General features: G+C 43.5%; 1 protein-coding gene across 5 annotated transcripts in view; it reads right to left on the bottom strand.

Annotated features, from left to right (window-relative positions):
• Nucleotides 1-1,166: 1,166 nt before the first annotated feature.
• NR1H4 (nuclear receptor subfamily 1 group H member 4) overlaps nt 1,167-24,368 on the bottom strand; it is a 71,841-nt gene continuing 48,639 nt past the window's right edge. For 4 of the 5 annotated variants that reach the window (XM_034773654.1, XM_034773662.1, XM_034773638.1 and 1 more), the window contains exons 8-10: nt 22,114-22,260; nt 4,928-5,041; nt 1,167-1,817 (exon numbers count right to left, since the gene is read on the bottom strand). In XM_034773654.1, coding sequence (XP_034629545.1) covers nt 1,579-1,817; nt 4,928-5,041; nt 22,114-22,260 — 500 coding nt within the window. In that variant the 3' untranslated portion in view covers nt 1,167-1,578. Of the gene's footprint in view, nt 1,818-4,927; nt 5,042-6,392; nt 6,521-22,113; nt 22,261-24,368 lie in introns of all 5 variants that reach the window. The other variant, XR_004646131.1, reaches the window with a different exon arrangement.

The raw sequence follows: 24,368 nt of genomic DNA, 5'->3' as shown, positions 1-24,368 counted from the left end.
TGTTCTGACAACTGGGCTACACCCCGGAAGCGGCCAGAAGCAGGTCCGGCCCCTAGGCGGAGGGGCCATGGGGCTCCGCACACTGCCCCCTCCCCGAGCACCGGCTCTGCACTCCCATTGGCCAGTTCCTGGCCAATGGGAGCTGGGGAGGCGGTGCCTGTGAGCGAGAGCTGTGCAGAGCCGCTTGCGTGGCTCCGCCTAGGAGTCGGATCTGCTGCTGGCCGCTTCTGGGGCGCAGTGCGGTCCGCGGTGCCAAGACAGGCAGGAACCCTACCTTAGCACCCCTGCTGCGCCACTGACCGGGAGCTGCCCGAGGTAAGCCCGTGCCCCAACCCTGTGCCCCAGCCCTGAACCCCCCTCCAAACCAGAGCCCCTTCCTGCATCCCATGCCTCTCATCCTTGGCCCCACCCAGAGCCTGCACCCCCATAAATCTAATTTATGTTAGATTTTATAACAATTATGTACCCAACAATGTGAGGTCTAGATCCTGCAACATGATACCCTCTGCCTGCATGGAGCCCTATTGATATTAACAAGGCTCTGCATGAGCACAGGAATCATCCCATAAATACCACATTGCAGGATCAGGGCCTAAATTTGAGGCCTAAACTATTTAAAGTGACATGAACAATTTTAAATCTACTCAGTTAAAAAAATTAAAATTAGTTTCTATTACACTACCCCATAGCCCCATCTTGGCAATTTTTATGGTTTTCTAATTGCATTTTCATATTTTAAAAAAGGTTTTCTTTCCCCTGTTTGCTGTGAAGGAGACCTGCAGAAATAGGAGGTGAAACTGGTTAACTGACAAAACAGTGAAAATAGTGGAAGTTACGGGGCAGAAAGTGCCATCAGATCCACAAAGTAAACATACTTATTTTCCATGTAACCTTTGCTATACTACTCTTGGGTTTTACTTGTAACATTAGAGAGGATTGTGATTTTCAGATTGACAGTGTCCCTTTACAGAGTCCCCATAAAATTAGTGCTACATTTATTGTATTAGTTTTAAGAATGATACCTGCTTTTAAGACATCAATAGTGAGATTTAGCTCAGAGCTGCTGATCATGGATAGCTATTTCTGTTATGTAACCTGTTGTAAAATAGGATAGTCTATGGTGGAATTCCACAAAATACACATTTTTAAAAGATAAAAGTATGTTGTGGCATAAATAATTTCCATTGGTTTATTACAGTAAATATTTGAACAATGTCCTTTAATACAAAAGGTCAAGCATAATAGTACTGTGATGAACAAATATTATGAAAACCTGCATCACCCATTTTAAAAGAAATAACTGAAAAATATAATCATTCATTTCAAAAGGAACTAATAGGATATCTCAGTGATGCTGAAGATTATCTCTTTGATCTGAAAGTATAAATACAGGGAAAGTTGTTCTATATTCACATGTGAAAGGCTGATAGTTACATAACATTCAGTACATAATGAACAAAGTTTCTGTATGAAATCCTTTGTGTGTTTTCTGTAAAAAAGAAATAAAGAAAAGTTAAAGAAATAACTGTTGAGTAGTTCTATGAAAATAAATGCTATTTGGTCCTTTAAAAATATTTATCACTGAACATCCCAGATTTCACAGAGAAGAGGGGTAAATTTATGATCATTCACTCTCCATGACATCAGCATCTCTGCATGATGATGGTTAAATGTCCGTAATTCTGTAAGACGGCCCAGAAGACATGCAAAATGTTGAGGGTTATCAGTGTGGTAAAGCTTGCAGAGTTTTTGTAGAACTTCAAGCAGTGGTTCTTGAAGTCTTTCCACAGACTCTCTATCCTTTATGTATTGTCGATCTGGTTTGTTTTGAAAAGAATAAGGAAAAAATAATGAGTAAATATGCATTTTTGTAGATTGCAAACACTTCTCTGAATCGCTTATGAGAAATGGATGGACTGCAGTCTAGAGTATGTACAGTAATATTAAACCTTTTCACCCTAGCATAGAGCAACAGTCAAACCTGCCAAAAAGAATGTTTCAAGGCAAGAGGAAGCATAAGAGTCTCAGGACTTGTCTACATGATGCATTAGTGCTCATCAGAGGGGGTGTGAATTCTAGTATGCACCAGTGTGCCGTGAACAAATCGTCCCTGTGGATCCTAAAGTTCATCAGTGTTGCGTTGTGCATTAGAATTTACACCCCAGCTGGTGCACATTAATGCACTATGTAGACAAGCCCTACTGTTGCAATTATGGTTGAGACTGCTTTTTTTAATACATACTCCCTTCTTGCAACCAATCATAACTAGCAAAAAACCTAATTTTCAGGCAGAAACGTCTCATGCCAGTGCTTGGTCTTCTGGGGACAATAACTTGGCCTCTTTTTAGTTTGCTTCTTTTGATTACAGGAAAATACACACACAAATGAAATAATAAAACAAAGCTGATCCTTCATCTTTACTCATTTAGTATGAAATACATCCCTGGACAGAAGACCGGCACAAAGCTCTAAGCAAGGGTGGTCAACATTTTCCCATCAAAACTGTTTTTCTAGCTAAAATTGGATTTTTAACTAAATAATCTTTTTTGTGAAAAGTTTCTGCTGTCTATGGATCATTTTAACTTCAAACACTAAAAGCTTTTTATTAGAAAACGTCTTCACCATACCTCTGAGGCATTGTAATTCAGGTGCCTTGTACCCCCATTCTCCTCTATGGGCTGGGCTCCCCACCTGACTACATCTCCTATGATGCACTATAACCAGGAACTCTCATGATGCATTGTGATGACTCATCAAGAGGGGAAGAAGTCATGTATCATGAGAGATGTAGGCCAGCCAGGGAGACTGGCCCATAGAAGAGAATGAAGGCATGAATCATCCAAACTACATTTTGCATGCAGCAACCTGGTAGCATTTACAAATCAAGATTTTTGGTTTTCAGCTGAAAGCTTTTGGTCAACATTTATTGGTTTTCATTTTTTTCCCTTTTTCATCTAATTTGGGGGGAGGGGGAGAGAGAACAGGGAAAGACTCTTTTCCAGGCCATCTCCTGGCACCACCATGGGCGGCGGTTGAAGCTTCCTCTCAGGGAGGCTAGCTCCCCATCCCACCTTTTCCACCCGCAGGCCCGTCCCCCACTCTGCCCCAGGCCCTGCCCCGTCCCCAGCTGGGTCCCCTCCCCACTCATCATGGACATCCCTCCTCTCCTTCCCTGCTCCTCCCCGATGCTTGCCGCCCCCCCACTGCCGCTCGCCAGTCCCTCCTCCCCACTCGCCTCCCCGCCGCTCCCTCCTCCTCTCTCCCTCGCTCAGCCCTCTTCCTGCTCGCCACGTGTGACCCTCCTCTCCTTCCCCCCTCTTCCCTGCTTGGCCTCCCCAGCCACTGCTCGCTGGTCCCTCCTCCCCCACTCCTCTGCTCAGCCCCCTCCCACTCACTGTATGCGTCCCTCCTCCTCTCCCCTCCCTGCTTGGCCCACTGCTGCTTGCCGTGTCCCTCCTCTCTGGGAGGAGGGGCCGGTGAGCGGCGGCAGGCAAGCAGGGAGGGGGCTGAGTGGGGAGGAACCGGCAAGTGGCAGTGGGACCTCCAGAGAAGGGGGTGGAGAGTGCTGGAGAGGAGCAGCCAGACAGAGAACGCCGAGCTTTTATATGTACCATGCAGGTTCCCGGGCGGCTAAAGAGGCGGTATCTGCTACTCAGCTTCCAATTCATCAGTAATCTCATGGAGGTTAAGTCCATTAATGGCTATTAGGCAGGATGGGTGAGGAATGGTGTCCCTAGCCTCGTTTGTCAGAGGGTGGGGATGGATGGCAGGAGAGAGATCACTTGATCATTACCTGTTAGGTTCTTTCACTCTGGGGCACCTGGCATTGGTCACTGTCGGTAGATAGGATACTGGGCTGGATCGACCTTTGGTCTGACCCAGTATGGCCATTCTTATGTTACGTTCTTATGCTCCCTGGGGAGTCCAAGGGACCGGGAAAGCTGAGTAGCAGATACCGCCTCCTCAGCCACCCGGGAGCAGGGGATTGGACTAGATGACCTCCTGAGGTCCCTTCCAACCCTGATATTCTATGATTCTATGGTTCTGTGAACCTGCATGGCACATAATAAATAAGCAAAAACTTCCTATGGAAGCCCATTCCCAGCAGGGAGGGAAAGAGGCGGGGCCACCCTGGCCCAGGCATCTGGGTCAGTGGCGGCTGTGCCAAGGGAGGCTTAACCTCTCCTGGCTTATTATACCCGCTGATCCGTGGGCACCAATAAGAAGTGTACTTAGAGCTTGTTTTTTGCCATATTGCATGTTGGAATGGGAGTGACTGCCAAGTTATGTGAATAAGCAATTGGTCCATATTCCAGCCATTTTATGACCTCTAAGCCTTGTCCCAGAATTCTCCTGTTTCACTCCTGTGATAGAAGGCCTTTGGTGCCATAAAGCTTCTTTGTATGTTTTGGTGAAAGCTGGAATAGGAACTAGTAGTAATAATAGTAAATATATTGTGGTAGGACTGAAAGGCCTCAATTGGGATTGGGGCACCATTGCACTGGTGCTATATAAACACAGAAAAGAGAAAATCCTGGTCCTGATGGGGCTTACAACATAAAAAACTGCTATTTCCCCTCCCCCTGCTTCTGCCTACAGGTGTTCTACCATGTAGTTATGATATGCCAGCCAGAGTTTTTTCTTCAAGACTTAATCCCTTGCTGCTGGTTCTTTAGCACAGTATACATGATGTGGCAGCTTCCTTTCAAAGTTCTGTTGTTCCACTGAAATCGCAATGGAATGTTAGGACATATTTGCTACTGTATATCATCAACACTTGGGAATTTTCCATACAAGCAAAAAGAAAAGCCCTTTCTGATAAGCAACAATATCTTAATTTTTATTCAGCTGCTATAGGCAAGTCATTTTTATGATTTCCTGTATGTAAAAATTGTTGTCAAATATTTAATTTAGAAATAGAAATTACCTGGAGTTAGGATAACTATTGCTGTAAGCAGAGCATACTCTTCTTCTGTCATCTTCAGTTCTCCAACGCTTTTATAAAAACCAAACATGGGGGTTATGTAATCATCAGCGATACCTGTTAAAAAATTCAGTGATATAATGAAAGACTTTTTAAAAATATACTAAAAATAAATAGTTTTATCTGTGACCCTCTAAGCCTAAGCAGTTAGCCAAATATTTGGGCCTTTGCTAGGTTGTTTCCATTAAAGGAGAAATTGGTGACAGTCAGTATTTCTTTAGTGAAATCCTGTTGACTCCCAAAGAATGTACATAAAGTCCTGTTTCTGTGAACACAGTAGGAACAAACAACAGGAGGCAGTTTCTTTGCTCATGGTTTCCAAGCCTGCCGTTCCAGCGAGTCCTGTGCCCACAAAATCTCTGTCTCTCTCTCTTAGGGCCACATTAATGATTGCATCTGTCTGTCTGCTGGCTTGCTTTCTAGTTGCTTTCTGCATCCAATACATGCAGCTTTCCAAGTAATCCCTTAGCCCCTGCATTTGCAGCAGTCCCAGAAAAACCTCTCAGGGTATGTCTACATTGCAATTAAACCCCCACAGCTGGCCTGTGTCAGATGACTTATACTCACAGGGCTCAGGCTAAGGGGCTGTTTAATTACAATGTAAACATTCAGGCTGGCCTCCTGCCTCTAGGACCCCACAACAAGGGAGGGTCCCAGAACCCAGGTTTCAGCCCGAGCTTGAACACCTACACCAGGGGTCAGCAACCTATGGCAATGCGTGCCAAAGGCAGCACGTGAGATGATTTTGAGCGGCACTCACACTGCCCAAGTCCCGGCCATTGGTCCTGGAGGCTCTGCTGCTGGCCTGGGGTCCTACCGCTGGCCCCCTGCCATCCAGGGTCCTGTCTACCAGCCCCCGCTCAGCCTGCTGCCGGCCCCGGGTTCCGGTCACCAGTCCCGGGTGCTCTGCTGCCATCCAGGGGTCCCGGCCACCAGCCTGGGGCTCTGCAGCCGCCCCCAGCTGTGGCCCACTGGCCCCAGCCTGGGGCAGTGAGGGGTGCAGACAGGGGCAAGAGGGGGTGCAGCTCAGCACCCCCACCTTAAAAATTGTTCCAGTGCCACTGTACTGGGATATTTTTAAGTCCTGAATTTTTGCCTACATCACTATCACGTCACGTGGAACAGCACATTGCGTTTGACGTTGTGCATGCCGTCTGTTGCAATTCCCCCCCCCACAGTGAGTTGAGGGGTACATTTGACAAAATGTCAGCTCCTAAGAAAGCAAAGTTAGATGTCCGTTCATTTCACTTCACAGGAACATTTGGTGGCTAAGTCATGGCAAGGTTTTGGTGCATTTTGTAAACTGTTTTGATGCAATCAAGGCCTTTTTGTCGGAAAAAGGACAAAACTACCCCGAACTGGATGATGACAAATGGCTGTGTAAGCTCATGTTTCTAACTGACATCACCTAAACGAACTCAACCTCCGTCTCCAGGGTGCAGGGCAAACGATTCTGAATCTTTATGAAGCCTGGAAGGCATTCGTTGTAAAACTAGCAGTTTTTTCTTGGGATATTCGAACTTCGACTTTCTGCTACTGCCAACACATAAAAGAGCTATCGGCACATTTTGCACTGTCAGTGTTGATGAGATTGGAATGTACATGCAAGAACTGGAATCAGGATTTTCTGACAGATTTCAAGATTTCCAGCAATTTGGCCGAATGCTTTCTTTTCTAATTAAACCTGAAAAGTTCAATGAAAACGACTTGGATTTGTTTGTATTTAAGTGGATGAAGATTTTGAAATGCAGCTCATTCAGTTAAAAAGCTCAGAATTGTGGATATCAAAGTTTGGAGATCTGCAGAGTGCACTTAAAGCTACTGAGAGAGATCATGGGGCCTCTATTCTGACCTGCTGGACATCCCTGCCAGTGAAATTTAACTGTTTGAAGAAAATTGCATTTGCAATGCTTTCAGCATTTGGATTTACATACCTGTGTGAACAGGTATTTTCACACATGAAATCTGTCCTCTGTCCCTCTCAGAGTCAGTTAACAACTGATCACTCAGAAGCCTGTGTGCAGTTTAAACTATCCAAATATGTGCCAGACATTGGAAAACTCAGTAAGGAAAAGTAAGGGCAAGGATCACACTAAACTGATAAGATCTGCATTTTAATTTAATTTTAAATGAAGCTTCTTAAACATGTTAAAAACCTTATTTACTTTACATACAATAATAGTTTAGTTATATATTATAGAGAGAGACCTTCTAAAAATGTTAAAATGTATTACTGGCACGCAAAACCTTAAATTAGAGTGAATAAATGACGAGTTGGCACACCACTTCTGAAAGGTTGCCAACCCCTGATCTACACTGCAATTTTATACCCAACAGCCCAAAATTGTGAGGCTGAGTCAGCTGACATGGGCCAGCTGTGGTGTTTTATTGCAGTGTAGACATACCTTAATGGGGGAGAGATAGCTCAGTGATCTGAGCATTGGCCTGCTAAACCCAGGGTTTTGAGTTCAATCTTTGAGGGGACCGCTTAGGGATCTGGGGCAAAATCAGTATTTAGTCCTGCTAGTGAAGGCAGGGGGCTTCAATGACCTTTCAGGGTCCCCTCCAGTTCTATGAGATAGGTATATCTCCATATATTATTATTATATCACCCTTGGGGTCAGAGCCAAGAGCATTATGCTATGTGACACTTGCATCTGTAAGGTATTTGGACCAAGGAACAATGACACTTTCTGGCTCTCTGATAATTATTTGGGCCAAACCAAACAGGAGCATCTTAGACAATCAGTAGGGAAAGAAGTGTATGTAGCTGCTACTAGCTTCCCAACCCGCTTAGAACCTGTGACTGTGCCACGCTCAGCTGATCCATTAATCTAAGAGACTGGTGTTCTCCCAGAAAAAAAGGAATCCCATGCTCAATTCCTGCCTTTTCTTTTAGAGCAAGTATGGTATGTTTGTATAGGACTCTCAGGTCTAGTGACCATGGGCTTGATTCTTATTTATGTTCAGGCCCCTTTACAGCACTCTGACCTTAAATTACATTCACACCCACTTTGTCTCCTTTACACTGTGCCTTAGTGTACTTGAGAATCAGGCCCAATGAATTCATGCCTTTTTTATAGGGGAGCAGGGTGCATTATAACTTCCATATTCAAATAGGGCTGTTGCAAGATGACTTAATACAGCTGTCTGACGCTGTCTGATGGTGGGCTTCTGGGGTGTGTTTAGAATACCACACCAGTGGTTCTGCAGCAGCAATGCCAGGGCAGTTAACCCCATAGGTTTGAAGGAAGGGATCCTATTCTATTTCCATAAGTGAAAACATTGTGACTTGTTATTTAATTATCCCAACCACTAGGAGGAAATGCATTTCTGAGTTTTGAGCTAATCTTGGCTAAAAGTTAAGGTTTTGGGTGGAAACCACTGTGGTTTTGCATGATTTACACAAAAAGGAAGCTAAACTTTGTAGTTTTAGTCACATTTTGCTTTGAGGTTTGGAGCTTGTTCAGACCCGAAAACTCAAAGTGAAACTCAGTGGCTGCATATCCACAGGAAGCAAAATAGAAAAATTGAGAGGTCACTTGACTAAACTATGATTAGTCACTTTCTGCTGCTATAGGAATAAACATTTCTACTGTTTGAAATAAACTAGCAATAAAGAACACACTCTTTGGAGAGTAAATCTAACCCATGGTGCACACTGGAATTAAACATATAACATTAACCACTTGTGTTAATTTCAGGTTACAAACTGCAATACTGAAGCTCTTATCACAAGTTTTCACAGACAGGCCCTTTTGAGAAGGGTCAGAATCAATTAAGCAGAAATGTATGATGAGCGTCCGCTTGTCATATGTGAGTTAATTGCGCTCTTGGGGCTTCAAAAACAATGAACTACAGCCAGAGCCTCTAATTTTCCACTGTAATTTTTCTCATAATTATCAGAGTTAGCTATTTAAAATGTTGAACAGCTGTTTTCGCTAAGCTTTCAGGTCCATCTATTCCTTTAGAAAGAGAATGCTTTTTAAAAGTACCACTATGATTAAATATGACAAAATTAAATGCCAAAGCTCATATGAAAACTGAAAAATGTAAAAGATCTGTACAATTTAGCATTGGAGTTTGACAGAAAAAACTCCCCATTGGAAGCGAATGGCTCAGAAATGACCCCATGAAGGTCTGGGAGCAAACAAAACATGTCCAGATTTGTTGTGCCATTGGATTACCATCATCTTCTTGATTGAAAACATGGAAAATTGGAGAGGGAAGGGAGAATCCTAGCAAGACTGTCTCTTCCCACTCCTGACTCATTCCTCTCCCCCAATTTCCATTGTTGCCACCTCTCCTGATTGTCTCATGACATTTGGTACTTCAGCCTCTGCAGTCAAGTGATTATATGAGAATCCCAGCTTTTGTTTTTTCAAAAAGTTTATGCCCTTATGGTTGGGGAGAAAAGCTTGAAAACATGACCAGAGGGTATCCCAACGTCTCAAAAGCTAGAAGGCAAACAAAAGGAGTCCCAAATGTATTTTATTCTAAAATCTCATGATTTTTCAGCCAGTCACATTTTTTGGGGTGCTGACTTGAGCTTTGAATAGTTGGCATTGGTAGTGATGAGTTTCTGCACTGTTCTCTTCAGCCTCTCTGATACACAGTGCACCCAAAGCGAAGTAAAAATGACAACAATCAGAGGTCCCAATTCTGGGGAAGGGTGTAGTCACTCTGCACCATGCCAGCAGTGGAATCTGGATCTAAAGCAGGCATAGGTGGCCATGGAAAGATCATCCCATGGTAGAGAGATTCCCCAGTGGCTCCTACATAGGGGGAAATGGCTGGGGTTTCCTTGCACCTTCTCTGATCCATGGCTGCCTTATCTGCCCACTGACAGTTTGGGCATGACTTAGAGCAGCAGGAGACCAGCCATAGATGTAATAACGCAGATCTATGTGAGCCCAAAAGCCACCTTTGCCCACCCCTTTCCTCATCTCAGGGGCTGTGCTGTGCACTCCTGGGCCCATCTCTCTATTGTCTACCACATTGTGTACTCATTTCTAACAGTGCAAAGTGGGTACAGAACACCACCATTCTGATGTGATAGCATTTTACACTCCTCTCATTCTGGGGTAGATGTCTGCATGGTTTATTCACCTCCCTGAGCAACATAAATTATGCCGACATAAGCTGTAGTGTAGACATAGCCTAGAGTTTCATCTGTACTACAAAATTAGACAGATTTAACTATGTCAGTCAGAGGTGTGAAAAAATCCACACCCCTGAGCGGCATTGTTAAACTGACCTAATTCCATATGTAGACAGTGCTAGGTCAATGGAAGAATTCTTCCACTGACCTATTATCTGTCAGAGAGGTGGATTACCTACGCTGATAGGAGAATCTCTCTCATTGGTGTAGGTAATGTCTATGCTGTGTCTAGGGTGACCAGATAGCAATTTTGAAAAAACAGGACGGGGGTGGGGGGTAATAGGAGCCTATATAAGAAAAAGCCCCAAATATCAGGACTGTCCCTATAAAATCAGGACATCTAGTCACCCTAGCTGTGTCGCTGTAGCGTTTTAAGTGTAGACAAGTCATATATGCCTGTACAGTGCCTAGCACAATGAGGCCCTGACTTCAGCACCATTGTGATACAAATAATAAGTAAAAATAATAATAAGCAGGAAAGGGAGGAAAGAATGAAGAGGGGTGTTATAATATTAGAGAGTATGCTTATGTTGATACCAAAAAGAATAGATTTTTGAAATGTTTCAATAGTCAAATGAAGCAAGAGACTACTGTTAGCTAAAAAGTGTAAAATGATAAGCCCCAGTAGAAGAGGCTTTTCTGGTTTTGTTCTATTCATCTTTCTACAGACCTCTTCTGCACTATTTCATCATGCACTAACTGCTGTTTCATCACAAGAGGGAGCTGTTTTCTTATAGGACTGAAAATATTTCAGTTTGGATTTAATAAACCCCCATCAGGAAAAAAAAAAACAGAGAGAAATGTTTAAAATGCCTGATTGGTTTGGTTTTTTTTAATTGCTATTATGAAATAGGTAGAGGTGGTCTCATCTCCCTTCAAGTGCTTATGAAGCAGATTAAAGGTGGCTTTTGGATAGTAACTAGGGGGAGTTTGGGGTCCTTCTCAAATGTCATTGCTGCAGTTTGCAGTTTAGAAGTGAAGCCAAGTCATATTGTGTTTGTAGTTTTATTCTAATTTTTTTATTTGATTTTTAAAAGTCTTTCTGGCCTCACTGAGAACAGAAAAAATAAGCTAGCTCTTACTTTTGTTTATAAAAAATCTGTACAATGAGACGTAGAAGAAATCTGTACTATATATTGTCCTGTAGGCACATCTTCCAAATTAATATTCACCAGCCACCCTTTCTTCCCTCTTTCAAAAATCTTCTGCTAGTCCCATTTGTTCTGTGAAGCAATCCAGGTACAAAGAACATGCTCCACTCTGTTTGCCATTTTGTAATGTCATGTATCATACAGACCTGGGCCTATAAGGGATGATCTATCTTCTATGGAGTCATTTAATTGACTTCAATATATGAGTAAAGTGTCCTAAACAAATAAGAATCTCTGCCTTGAAGAGCTTTACAGTCTGACTTCTCTAGAAGTTGCATCAAGTCATTAATGGGACTTTTCATGAAAGCTCTTCAAAGCAGAGACTTTTATTTGTCTAGACCACTTTACCTATTGTACAACTTCATTAATATCCATGGTTTCATATACATGATTTTTATCTTGCTTTTTAAGGGTTTAGTCCTGCAATTCTTAGACTAGCAAAACACTCCTTGAAGGCAATGTGAATGAGGTCTGCATAGGGTCTGCAGCTGCAGGCCCTTAGCAGTTAGTTGGTTAAAATAACCAGAGAAAATGAGTATTCCTTTCCCTAGTAGCCAGTCAGTATTTATCACTGTTGTTGAAGCTACATTTTCTGTATGTGTTTATTTTCATTTGCCTCTTTTCAATAATAAAAATTAAACAGACCTACCTGAAGGTAAGCTTTAGAGAAGTGTTTATGACATCTAGATTTAAAAAAGAAAAAAAAAAACTTCTACCAGGGAGAATGTTTTGTGCTAATTAACAATGACTAAGACTGTGTTGTTAATATGGATGAAAAGATCTTTCATCTGGATAAGTGTGAAGGTGCCAGTGGATATTAATCCTAGCAGTAAATGAACTGTTGTTTTATGGAAAACAAAATGTATTAATTACTCACTAAATAATAACTTATCTTTCACAGAATCTTGTCTGTCAAAATTGTTTTCCAGACTCAGAAACTGTCACTGGAAACACTGACTTTTATTTTATTTGAATGTTAACAGTGAAATGCATCACAAGACCCTATAATCATTGGGGCAGATACACCCAGGGTCTCTGCTGGCTGTGAGTGGTGTAGACCCTGGCAGGGCATAGTCGACTTAGTAGAGAGGTTGCAGCACCAGAAAGTGGACACGTGACCTCTCCTCCATCACTGGAAATAGATGCAGAGGAAAAGTGAATTAAAATAAGATATATTTGTTTAAGTTCTGCCAAGCCAACTGTGTTCTGAAGCCTGTGACAACAGTGAGAAAAATATTAAAAGAAAAAAACAGCTTGGGTGACTGACTGCCTATTACTGCAGAGTATGTAGGTGAATTTAACCTGCCATGTTAGGAAGATGAGCAGGGAGAGGCATTAGCTGAGAAGAAGTCATGACCAGTGAAAGAAGTGGTGCATCTCCTCTGCATTCACCAGTGTGGCTCAAATGGAACCACAACTGCAGACCAAAGCTTAACATGGTTTGGAAAAGTGAGGGTATTATCACGCCCACATCTGCCCACCCCATGCTCAGCAATTAGTTCTGGCTCCCACCCCCAAATCGATCCTGTCCCCCAGTCTGCCACCCATCAATTCTGTCCCCACAGCCCCACCTCTGTTCCTACTGCAGACCTGAGGGGGCTGCAGTAGAGTCCTCTTTCCCACTTCCCAGGCTGGGTGTTGCAGGGAGGGAATTGGGGGGCAGAGGAAGCAGCCCATTGCTCACAGGAGTAAGGTGGTAGCCAAGCTGGCATGGGCTGCTGGGCTCCTTAGCTCCCTCCTCCCAGGGGCATCACTTCAGCATCCCCCCTTCCACCTTCCTGCTGAGGCCACAGCTGCTCATGGGAGAGGAGCGCGGTCTCATCCTGGATGTGGGCAGGGTGGTGTCATGGCCTTCCTATCCCGGGGAGTAGGGGATGGCAAGCCTGGGGAGGGTATCTCATTGATGGCCAGCCTGGGGCAAGGATTGGGGCCAGGCCCACTCTGCACAGTCAGCTCCAGCCCAGGCCACCACTGCTGCTTCCTGTGCAGCCAGTGAGCAGAAGGAGCAGCACCGACAACATGCAGATTAGGAGCCCCAGTCCAGGCCACCCCACAGCAGCGCCCCCAGCCCTGGAGAGGCAACTGGCAAGGAGCTAGGACGGGTCTGGGGAGGGGAAAACCAAGGTTGGGGGGAAGCAACTCTCCCCCCTATGAAATAGAAAATGATGCTCCTGTCCTACCCGCCTGTGAGAATGGTGTCAGGTTGCTGAGGGGAGGGGAATAGAGCTCTGCCTCCTTCCTGCAGCAGCCCTGATTGGCTACTCTTCACCAGGAGATGAGAAAATGGGGAAAGCACCCAATCAGAGGGGCTTCCCTGGGCAGCAATTAAAATGTGCACCCCTCAGCAACCCAGCTCGCCTCCTAGAAATTTTATGTGCCAGGTCTGTGACTTGTTTCACAACCCATCCCACTTTCAGTACTACCTCAGCAGAAACCCCTGAGGGAAGGTGGTGTTGGAAACACCACACATGCTCCTTTGGGGGAATGCAGGTAGGGAAGACGGCCTGGCTGGCAAGGAGGTATAATTTATAACTCCCTTAGATAGTTTTGGTGACTCTGGTCTGTTTATATAAACATACAGTAGTAGTCAGCTTGGGAAACGTATTTATATAGATGGAAAGCGGTTGCGTTCTCTCTGTCTATCTCAGTGTGCAAATTTAGTAGAAAATTCCCTGCGTATTACAATTAGAATGCTGTATTCCCCTGCCTCTATAGATACGAATTAAACACTTTAGCTAGCTATAATGCAGGAATATGCTGCTGGCTACTTCATGTAGCAGATGGCTCTGAAATATTCATGAACAGAATTTTCCCATGCTGTATATACCCATGGCTGTGTGTATTACAATGCAGTGAAATGTTATGGAAGATGTTAAATCATCCTGTTTTAAAGAGGTTGTGTTTATTTGCTTGTTTTTGTCTTCTTCTTTTTCAGGAATTCCATTCTGAACATGTTTTAAAAATTGTCTCACTGTGGACAACACCACCATCCTGTCCGTCACTCGGGCCTATAACCTGGGCATTATCTTCTTCTTAGAACTATTTCTAGGTCCTCACATCCCAGTCATATCTAAGTCTTGCTGAAAAACATCTCTCAGATACAGCTTTTCTTAGCCATCCACACAGCTAATGCTCTCATCCCGGCTCTCATCTCGTGTCTCAATTACTGCAACACCCTTTACTCTGACCTTGACAAAGACAATCTTGCCCCACTGATATCTATTTACAGGGCCGGCTTTAGGCCGATTCCCCGGAATCGGGCCCCGCGCCTTAGGCGCCTTTTTAATTTTTTTACTCACTCCGCTCCGGGTCTTCGGCGGTACTTCGGCAGTGGGGGGTCCACTCCGGGTCTTCAGCGGCATTTTGGAGGCGGTCCTGCAGTGCTGCGGAAGATGCGGAGCGGACGCCCCGCCGCCGAAGTGCCGCCAAAGACCCAGACTGCTGCTGGGTATTCGAATCGGGCCCCACAGGTCCTAAAGCCAGCTCTGTCTATTTAAAATACTACTGCAATGATCATTTTCCTAGCCCATCACTTTGATCATGTCACTCCTTCTGGGGATCCCTCCACTGGCTCCTCCTTCTCTATCTCATCAAACATAAGCTACCTGTCTTCACTTGCAAGGCCCTATCCCTTCCTATCCTCTCACATTCACTAGCAAGGAGTCAACTCTCATCTCCGATTGGCCCAAGATACCAGCCTCTATTGACCACTTAGTACAAAGGTGTTTGTTTGAAAATGTAACTTCTCTCACACTGTCCCTCACATGTGGGAGCAGCTCCCCATAAACATCTGCAAAGCTAAGTCATTAGTCCTCTTCAAATCCCTCCTTAAAACTCTCCTTTATTATGATGCCTACAAAAATCTTGACAACACGTGGGCTGCTTGTATGTTGAGAGTACTGCCTGTCATGCTGATCAGTAATGCCGCATTGTTTCCTTGCACTCCCCTATCTGTTGTCTCTTGTCTGATACTAAGATTGTAAGCTCTTGGGGGCATAGGTGCCAGGGCTGGAGCACCCATGGGGAAAAATTGGTGGGTGCTCTGCACCCACCTGCAGCTCCCCGCCCCAGCTCACCTCCGCCTCCGCTCCGCCTCCTCCGCTGAGTGTGCCGCTGCGTCCTGCTTCTCCCCCCTCCATCCCAGCGCTTGGTGCTGCGAAACAGCTGATTCGCACGGTAAGTCTGGAAGGGAGGGGGGAGGAGGAGGAACGTGGCGCGCTTGGGGGAGGAGGCAGGGCGGGGGAGGGGATTTGGGGAGGGATCCAATAGGGGCAGAGAGAGGCGGAATCGGGGCGGGGACTTTGGAGCAGTGGTGGAGTTGGCCCGGGGATAGGGGCACGAGCCCCCACCAGCGCCAAAAAAAGTTGGTGCCTGTGCTTGGGGGCAAGGACTGTCTTCTTGTTCTGTGTCTGGACAGCATCTCGCACAATGGAATCCTGGTCCAAGGCTAGGATTCCTAGATGCTACAGTAATACAAGTAATTAATAAATAATAATTTATTATTATGTTATTGTTATTTATAAAGCTGGAAATACTGGGAGTGATTATTTGTCCATTATTCCTGAGCCAAATTTTGCCTTTGAGTGCACATGAGAGACTCTCATTGAAATCAGTGGGAACCATATGTTCACATGCAAGTACAGAACGTAGCCTCTTACCAATATTTTAGAATAAAGTGGTTACTTCCCTTCCTGCCTATATCTCATTGTTGATGGGTTTCAGGTGATAAAGGGCAATAGTGTATTTCACACTGAAAAGTATTCTTCTACTCATTGAAAAATTAGAGCCAGATTCTACCACACTTACTGATGTGAAGTAGCATTTTATTCCTTAATGCTGATATCGAAAGGCTTATTTGTGGAATAATGTACTAGAGTAAAAGTATCAGAATCTGACCCTTAATGACTGTCATCATAGTTACAGTGTATACATGCTCATTGAGAAAATATTTTGCACTTCATAAATGTTTTAATAATATTGCACTATCAATAAGTGGAATATGCAAATCACCTTTAAAATTACAGAAGTAAACTAGGCATATTACTGAGATGTCAGCCTTTCACAGAAATAACCAGTTAATTGCAATGTGGTATGCATTCTGAAGCATCAATTAACATAAAAAAAAGGCACAAGCTTTCATTAATGTTAAATAGGTTTCATCGGTACCGTGTAGGAGAGGAATTCAGTTTCAGCAACATTTAAAGAAAGAACTTTTATATTGTATTATGTAAAAGACCCTGAGGGCATGAACAAGGCAGTTGGTGAGACGTGTTGCTACTTAGCCCAGTATATTAGTCACACTAATAAATAAAAACATACTGCATCAGCCTAAGAATCAAATGAAAGCTGCTAATGCTGAAAGGTCATCGCCACCAGATCTCTATGGTTTCTTTATCAGAAAAATTTTAAATTCAATACAACTGTAGAGGGGGAAAAGCATAAATATTAATAGAGGAGAGCCATTTCTAAGGGAACATCATGACAGATGACAAAACGTTGGACAGCTTGTGACTTTTAGACAGTTTTTTCCCCATTTTCATGGGTACATATATCAAAGCCTGACAATAGGACCTAGCTGACACTTAGACACTCGCCTACATCTAAAAATTATTTTATATGGATTGAAGTTCTGACTGAGGACTAAATTCAACAATATACAACTTCTTTTTAAGAGGGTCAGTCTTTGGTGCCTTTCTAGAAGCTCCAAGTATTCCTGATACATTATTGCTTCCCTCTACTCTCATCCTTACCCTTTTATATAATATGCTTACCTGCTTTGAATTTTGCTTACCTATATTTGTGTATCCTCAGTGGTTCTCTTTTCTGTTTGTGTTTTTTCTTTTCATTCAACTTTGTCTTGTATGTTTGTTTGCTGCTTGTTTTGCATTGTTCTCCCCTCTGCATTATATTTTTTACTGCTCTTGGATTTTGCCTTCTACCTAGGATAGTTTTTATTTCCTTGCCTGAATTGTTTAGCATTTTTGTAACAAGAAATAATGGCAGTGGGTAGCTGCAACTTTTAGTAGAACGTATTCATGGGGTTAAGGCCAGAAGGGACCAGTAGATCATCTAATCTGACCTCCTGTGTATCACAGACCATTAAATTTCACAGTTACCCCTGTATTGAGCCCAGTAACTTGTATATATAAATGAATTGCATTAGTAATACTTATGCTTACATATACACCTTAACTAAAATTTTCAAAGATGATAAGTGAAAATTGCTTTAATTTTGGGGTGTCCAATTTAAGACAACTTAATGAAATTTGATTTTCAGAAGATAGGTGCTCAGTGCTTTATGAAAATTAGGCCCCTTTAAGGTGTAACAAGTTGGACACCCTAAAACTGAGTCACCCCAAATCACTAGTCACTTTTGAAAATTTAGGCCCCAGATAATAATCCAGCTGTGAAGTTTGACCCTGTGATTAGTTACTAAAGTGAGATTTCATTTCTTGTGTGTGCTAGACTATTTTCCAATTTGGAATTATTTATCTTTAATTATTGACTCGTTTTAAACAAACTACCCAAATAATATAAAATGTGAACAGTATAAAATGTTGTGTTGTGGTGAGTTTTCAGACAAACATTTTTCCTCTAAAGTTTGTGGTTCCCAGTAGACTAACATGCTACAGGCATGCTACAACAGTTCATATGTCTATACCGGGGTGGGCAAACTTTTTGGGCCGAGGGCCACATCTGGGTGGGGAAATTGTATGCAGGGCCAGGGCAGGGGGTTGGGGTGCAGGAGGGGTGCGGAGTGCAGGAGGGGGTTCAGGACGGGTGGAGGAGGGGTGCGGACTGCGGGAGGGGGCTCAGGGCAAGGGGTTGGGGTGCAGGAGGGGTATTGGGTGTACAAAGGGAATCAGGGCAGGGTGTTGGGGTGCAGGAGAGTTGCGGTGTGTACAAGGGGGATCAGGGCAGGGGTGCAGGAGGGGTGCAAGGTGAAGGCAGGGGGCTTAGGGCAGGGAGTTGTGGGGCGGGGTGCAGGAGGGGATCAGGCACCAGCCCAGTGCCGCTTACCTAAAGTGGCTCCGGGGTGACAGCGGCGCGCACCGGGGCAGGCTCCCTGCCTGCCTGCCCTGTCCCCGGCTCCGCGCCGCTCCAGGAAGCGCTGCAGCCCCTGGGGGGGTGGGTGGAGGACTCCGCATGTGCTGCCCTTGCCGTGCCTCCAGGTACCTCCCCCGAAGCTCCCATTGGCCACGGTTCCCCGTTCCCAGCCAATGGGAGCTGCGGGGGGCAGTGCCTGGAGGCAAGGGCAATGCACGGAGTCCTCTGCCCCCCGGCTCGGGGGCCGCAGGGAAGTGGTGCCAGCTGTTTCTGAGAGCGGCACGGGGCCCGCAGCGCCACGGGGGGCAATCCCACAGACCGATCTAAAGCCCTGAGGGGCCGGATCCGGCCCGACCCCCTGGTCTATACCTTAGTCTTCAAAACACCAAAAAGAGTCTGTAATTTTTCTATCCCTTTACATATTATTATGTTAATTTTGTTGAGATCTGGGCTACATATTCCATTAAATTCCTACAATATTTTAAGATTCTAGAAGCATCATGTAATAAGTCAGTGGCAGATGGCATATGAAAGAAATATTTGTTGAGCTAAACAGAGTGCATTTGTGAGATAGACAAAAGTATCATTTTGCATTTCATAATAACTGTCCCTCTCTAAAGTGGAGAAAATGTACAGCCAAACATTGCAGATTTGCAGCTTTCTAACTAACTGGTATAAATTCAACAAAATACGGAGGAAGTAACCTTAGATATTCTTTGCATATTTGCATGTTGAATTGTATGTTCAAGCCCAATGTTTATAACATTTTTGATGAGAGAATTGTACTAACGATGCTTTTTACCCTTTACATTATCTGAAGCTATATACATTGCAAATATCCAAGGGCCTGATACTGATACTCCCTACTCATGCAGAGTAGTACCTCAGTCCCTGAGTAATCTGATTAATTTCAAAATCACTGGGACTACTCCTGGAGCAAGGACCTATTCAAGATGAGTAAAAGTATCAGAATTAGCTGCAAAATGATTACTATTTTGGCTTTATTTTGGTTAGAGTGAAAGCCCAGTCCTGCAAACACACACTTTTAACCCAATCACTGGGCAGGGAAGTCTGGGGGAGGCATGACGATATATAGTGAAACCAGGAGGGGAATGGAAGGTTATTTTGCCCTGCAATATGGAGGTCGTGGGTCCTCAAGAAAATTTCTATTTGGGATATTTTAGAAGTTTTAATAGCATAAAAAGGAGGTAAGCTTGCACCCTCTGGTTTGTATTATAAGCCTATTTTTAATGGTAGTTTGAATGATTACCCCACTGTGGTTTTGGAAATGTTGGAAAGCACAGAAAGATAAAAATATAATGCAAAGACAAACACTGACATAAAAAGAATTAGGGTGAAGTAGCAAAGGCCTGGCCTGACATAATTAATTAATACCTGAAGGGAGGACTTGTTTTTTGGAAAATAAGATTAGGGGAAGATATAAATGTTGATTGCTAATAAATACATGTACATGTTTAAGAATATTCATTGTGTGGTAAAGGCTCTTTCACTGGTAAAAGGTCCCATTAACCCACAGAAGGCCATTGCTCCCGGAGGGGGAGGAGAGAGCCCTAAATTCTGTGGGAAACACAGTAGGATTTGACTTCCAATTTTCAAATGATGCCTTTTTACCTCTAACCACTTCTTTTACTTTGTTGTTTAGCCATAGTGTCACTTTTTGGTCCTCTTATTATGTTTTTTAATTTGGGGTATACATTTAATTTGAGCCTGTATTGTGGTGTTTTTAAGAAGTTTCTATGCAGCTTGCAGGCATTTCAGATTTGTGACTGTACTTAATAATTTCCACTAGCTTCCTAATATTTTTGTTGTTCCCCTTTCTGAAGATAAATGCTACTGCAGTGGGCTTCTTTGGTATTTCCCTCCCTCCACCCCCACAAGAATGTTAAATTTAATTATGTCCTGGTCACTATTACTGAGAATTTCATGTATATTCACCTCTTGGACCAAATCCTGTGCTCCACTTAGGACTAAATCAAGAATTGCTTCTCCCCTTGTGGGTTCCAGGACTAGCTGTTCCAAGAAGCAGTCATTTATGGTGTCTAGAAATTTTATTTCTCCCTCCCATCCCAAAGTGACATGTACCCAGGCAATATGAGGATAGTTGAAATCCCCCATTATTACTGAGTTTTCTATGTTTATAACCTCTCTAATCTCCTGGAGCATTTCACAATCACTGTCACCATCCTGGTCAGGTGGTTGGTAGTATATTCCTACTGCTATATTCTTATTATTCAAGCATGGAATGTCTATCCATAGAGATTCTATGGTACAGTTTGATTCATTTAAGATTTTTACTATATTTGACTCTATGCTTCCTTTATAATGCCACATCCCCACCCGCATGACCTACTCTGTGATTCCTATGTATTTTGTACCCTGGAATTACCATCTCCCATTGATTATCATCGTTCCACCAAGTTTCTGTGATGCCTATTATATCAATATTCTCATTTATGACCAGGCATTCAAGTTCCCCCAATTTTAGTATTTAGTCTTCTAGCATTTGTATACAAGCACTTATAAAATTTGTCACTTTTTAGTTGTCTACCATTATATGATGGAATTGAACACGACTCTTTTTCATCTCAAGTATCAGAGGGGTAGCTGTGTTAGTCTGAATCTGTAAAAAGCAACAGAGGGTCCTGTGGCACCTTTGAGACTAACAGAAGTACTGGGAGCATAAGCTTTCGTGGGTAAGAACCTCACTTCTTCAGATGCAACTTTCTGCAGTCAGTGCAATAAACTGGATAGCCTCCACTCTGCTGCTGGACTTCTGTCTGCATTCTTTCTATTCATGTAGCTTTTGTTGTTGTTGTTGTTGTTATTTTGGGTGGGGGTCTTTATTGGCCTAAATTTAGAGACTGTTAATAATGTGTATCTGACTCTCAGGCTCCCTCTCTAAACTCCCTCACAAAACTCCCGTCAGCTGCTCCTGTTCACCAGCTCAGTGGTTCTCAATCAGCATACCCCTGGGGGTACACAGAGGTCTTCCAGGGGGTACATTAACTTCTCTAGTATTTGCCTAGTTTTACAACAGGCTACATAAAAAGCTTTAGCAAAGTCAGTACAAACTAAAATTTCATACAGACAATGACTTGTTTATACTGTTCTATATACTATACACTGAAATGTAAATACAGTGAGCTGACACAATAAAGAACTTTTCCAAGTCTACAACAACCTGTGTTCAGTTCCTATTCAGCTGTTGTTGTTCTCAATTGTTGAGAACTGTGTTCAGACACTGTAAAACTCCATCATGCAGACCAAACCTTTGAGAGCCCTTATGAAGTGGAATGTGTACTGAAAATACATTACAACCATCATTGTTCGGCGCTCCTTTATTCTTCGCGATCCTTCTTACCAATTGACCCAGAGAGGCAGGGTCTTCTCCCTCTGAATCATACGCAATAAAAACTTATAATTCTTTTGTTACATTAATGACATTTACAAGCATATAAACTGACACTTTATTTGAATAACACGATAGAATGGCATTTTATTGTCACAGTTCTTTTATACTCACCCTTGAAGAGATACATTAGTTTCTTTGATATAACTTAATTCATAATGTTTACAATGAAATTATGATTAAACATTTACCTCATGACCTTTGCACTCAAGGCTGACTGAGAAGAACAGCATTCAGATAAACTATTTCATTACCAATTACAAGCATTCTGTACTAACATTTCAAGGGCAAATGCTGACCCATAAAAGCAGGTCTTTTTTCCACTAAATAAAGCACTTACCGCTTTTGCGAATTCTTTCTTCTAAAAGGTCAGCGTGTCCTACAGGAAGTTTCCTATTAAAGATCTCAGCTGAACGAAGGAACATGGCTTCTACTGCTGAACCCTTCAGCAAAGCAATTTGATCTTCATGATCAAGGGTTTGAAAGCCTGGAAGGAGATCAGAAATAAGAACATCAGTACTTTAGGTCCTATAGTTCTTAACCAAAAGGTGCCATTTATTTTATTTAGCATTTGCATATTTGCCGAGCCAAGCAATAGTGTTCTTAGTGGCCAAGAGCCCACCGCTGAATTTGGTTAGCAGGCATGCCATTCATCTGTATAAGAGTTAATTGTGCCCTTATCAGGGTTGCTAAGTATTGTGTACATTTAAGCCTGAATTCAGCAAAGCACTTAAATACATGCTTAACTTCCATTTATTTCAATTAGATATAAGTAGATGCTTAATTGCTTTGCTGAATTGTGACCTTTAAATGTAATGCTACATGTGGAATACAAAGGCATGGCATAGCCATCTGTGGGCATTTCTCTAATCCTACAAAACTCTTCAGTATTTTCTGCCATGTTCTCATTAGTGTTCTGTATATAACTCTGCCGATATTCTGCTACTCAAATGAATACAGCACAACTAATTTCTGGTTTCCACTAATTTAAGGGGCAGAAGATTGTCTTGATAATGAATTTTGGGTTATAGGAAAAGGTTAAGTAATGGATATTACAAAGATTGTATATCAGTAGCTACGTTTAAATAAAACAGATATCTTGAGGAGTATTTCTGGATGTCTTTATTATTGCACACTGAAGTTCTATTGAATTAGTTAATCTATTCATCAAGTAGATTACTAGAGAAATGATTACACATTCACTTATTACAGTAATAATGGTTCATTTTGCTGCAGGAACATATAGATTTAATCAAGGTGTAAAGGATGTATTTCATATCAGTTTGCTTTAATCCAGCCTGAAATGATGACATCAACCTCTTAGGCCATGTCTACATGTACATTGCTGCAGCGGCGCAGCTGTACCGATACAGCTGCGCCACTGCAGTGTGTGTGGTGAAGACGCTCTATACCGACAGGAGAGAGCTCTCCTGTCAACATAAAGAAACAACCCCTGCGAGCAGCATAAGCTATGTCAGTGGGAGAAGCTCAGCCACCAACATAGCACTGTGCACTCTAACACTTATGTCTGTGTAACTATCTGGCTCAGGGGAGTGGAATATTCACACCCCTGAGCAACATACGTTTTCCTGACATAGGCAGTAGTGTAGACATAGAATGGAAGTGTAGTGTAGACAATGGAAATAGGCATAATAGTTTCAGAGAAAGTGGAATCATTCATTATTGGATAACGTGTTTTAAAAAGCACAACAGGACAGCAACCATGCTAATGTGACTTGAGAACCAGTTTTCACATCACATGGCACAAATCCTCCTGCATCCATGAAGCCTTGTTTGGGTTTCCTCCCACCTGGAATTGATCTAGGATTTCGTAGGCTCTTTTCCTCCGTAAGAATATGTCTACACTGCACTTAAAAACCCACAGCTGGAGCCCAGGCTCTAGGATCCGAGCCATGCCCAAATGTCTATACTGCAATTAAACAGTCCCACAAGCCCAAGTCCCACAAGCCTGGGTCAGCTGGCATGGGCCAGCCGCAGGTGTCTAATTGCAGTGTAGACACACCCTAAGAGGATTTTACATATGATAATACAGGAGAATCTCAGAGTTAGACACCTTGGGAAAAGAGGTTGTTTGTAATTCTGAAATGGTCCATAACTCTGAACAAGACATTACGGACTTCAGCCATGGGGGAGTTCGGGCTGCAGCTGCAGGTGAGAGGGGAGCTCAAGACTTCTGCCCCCTGGGAGCACCACAGCTCAGGGCCTTAGACCTGGGGGGAGTGCTGGGGCTTGGTGCTTCAACCCCATGACTCCACTCCTGGCTTCTGCCCTGCAAGGGGCACTGGGCATCAGGGTTTCAGCCCCACAGCTCTACTCCCAGCTTCAGCTGCGGGGGGGGGGGCGGGGACACCAGGGCTCGGGGCTTTAGCTATGGGGGCAGTGCTGGGACTGAAACCAGTGCTCCCCTCATAGCTAAAGCCCCGAACCCTGGCTTCCCCTGCAGGGCTGAAGCTAGAAATGGATCCATGGGGCTGAAGCCCCGAGCCCCAGCACCCCCAACATGGCAGAAGCCAGGAGCAGAGTCACAGGGCTGAAGCCCCAAACCCCAGTGCTCCCCCAAGTCTAAAGCTCTGA

This window comes from Trachemys scripta, chromosome 1, assembly GCF_013100865.1.
Source record: "Trachemys scripta elegans isolate TJP31775 chromosome 1, CAS_Tse_1.0, whole genome shotgun sequence".
Lineage (NCBI taxonomy): Eukaryota > Metazoa > Chordata > Testudines > Emydidae > Trachemys > Trachemys scripta.
Note: the sequence above shows the minus strand (reverse complement) of the source record. Positions and strands in the feature narration are given on the sequence as shown.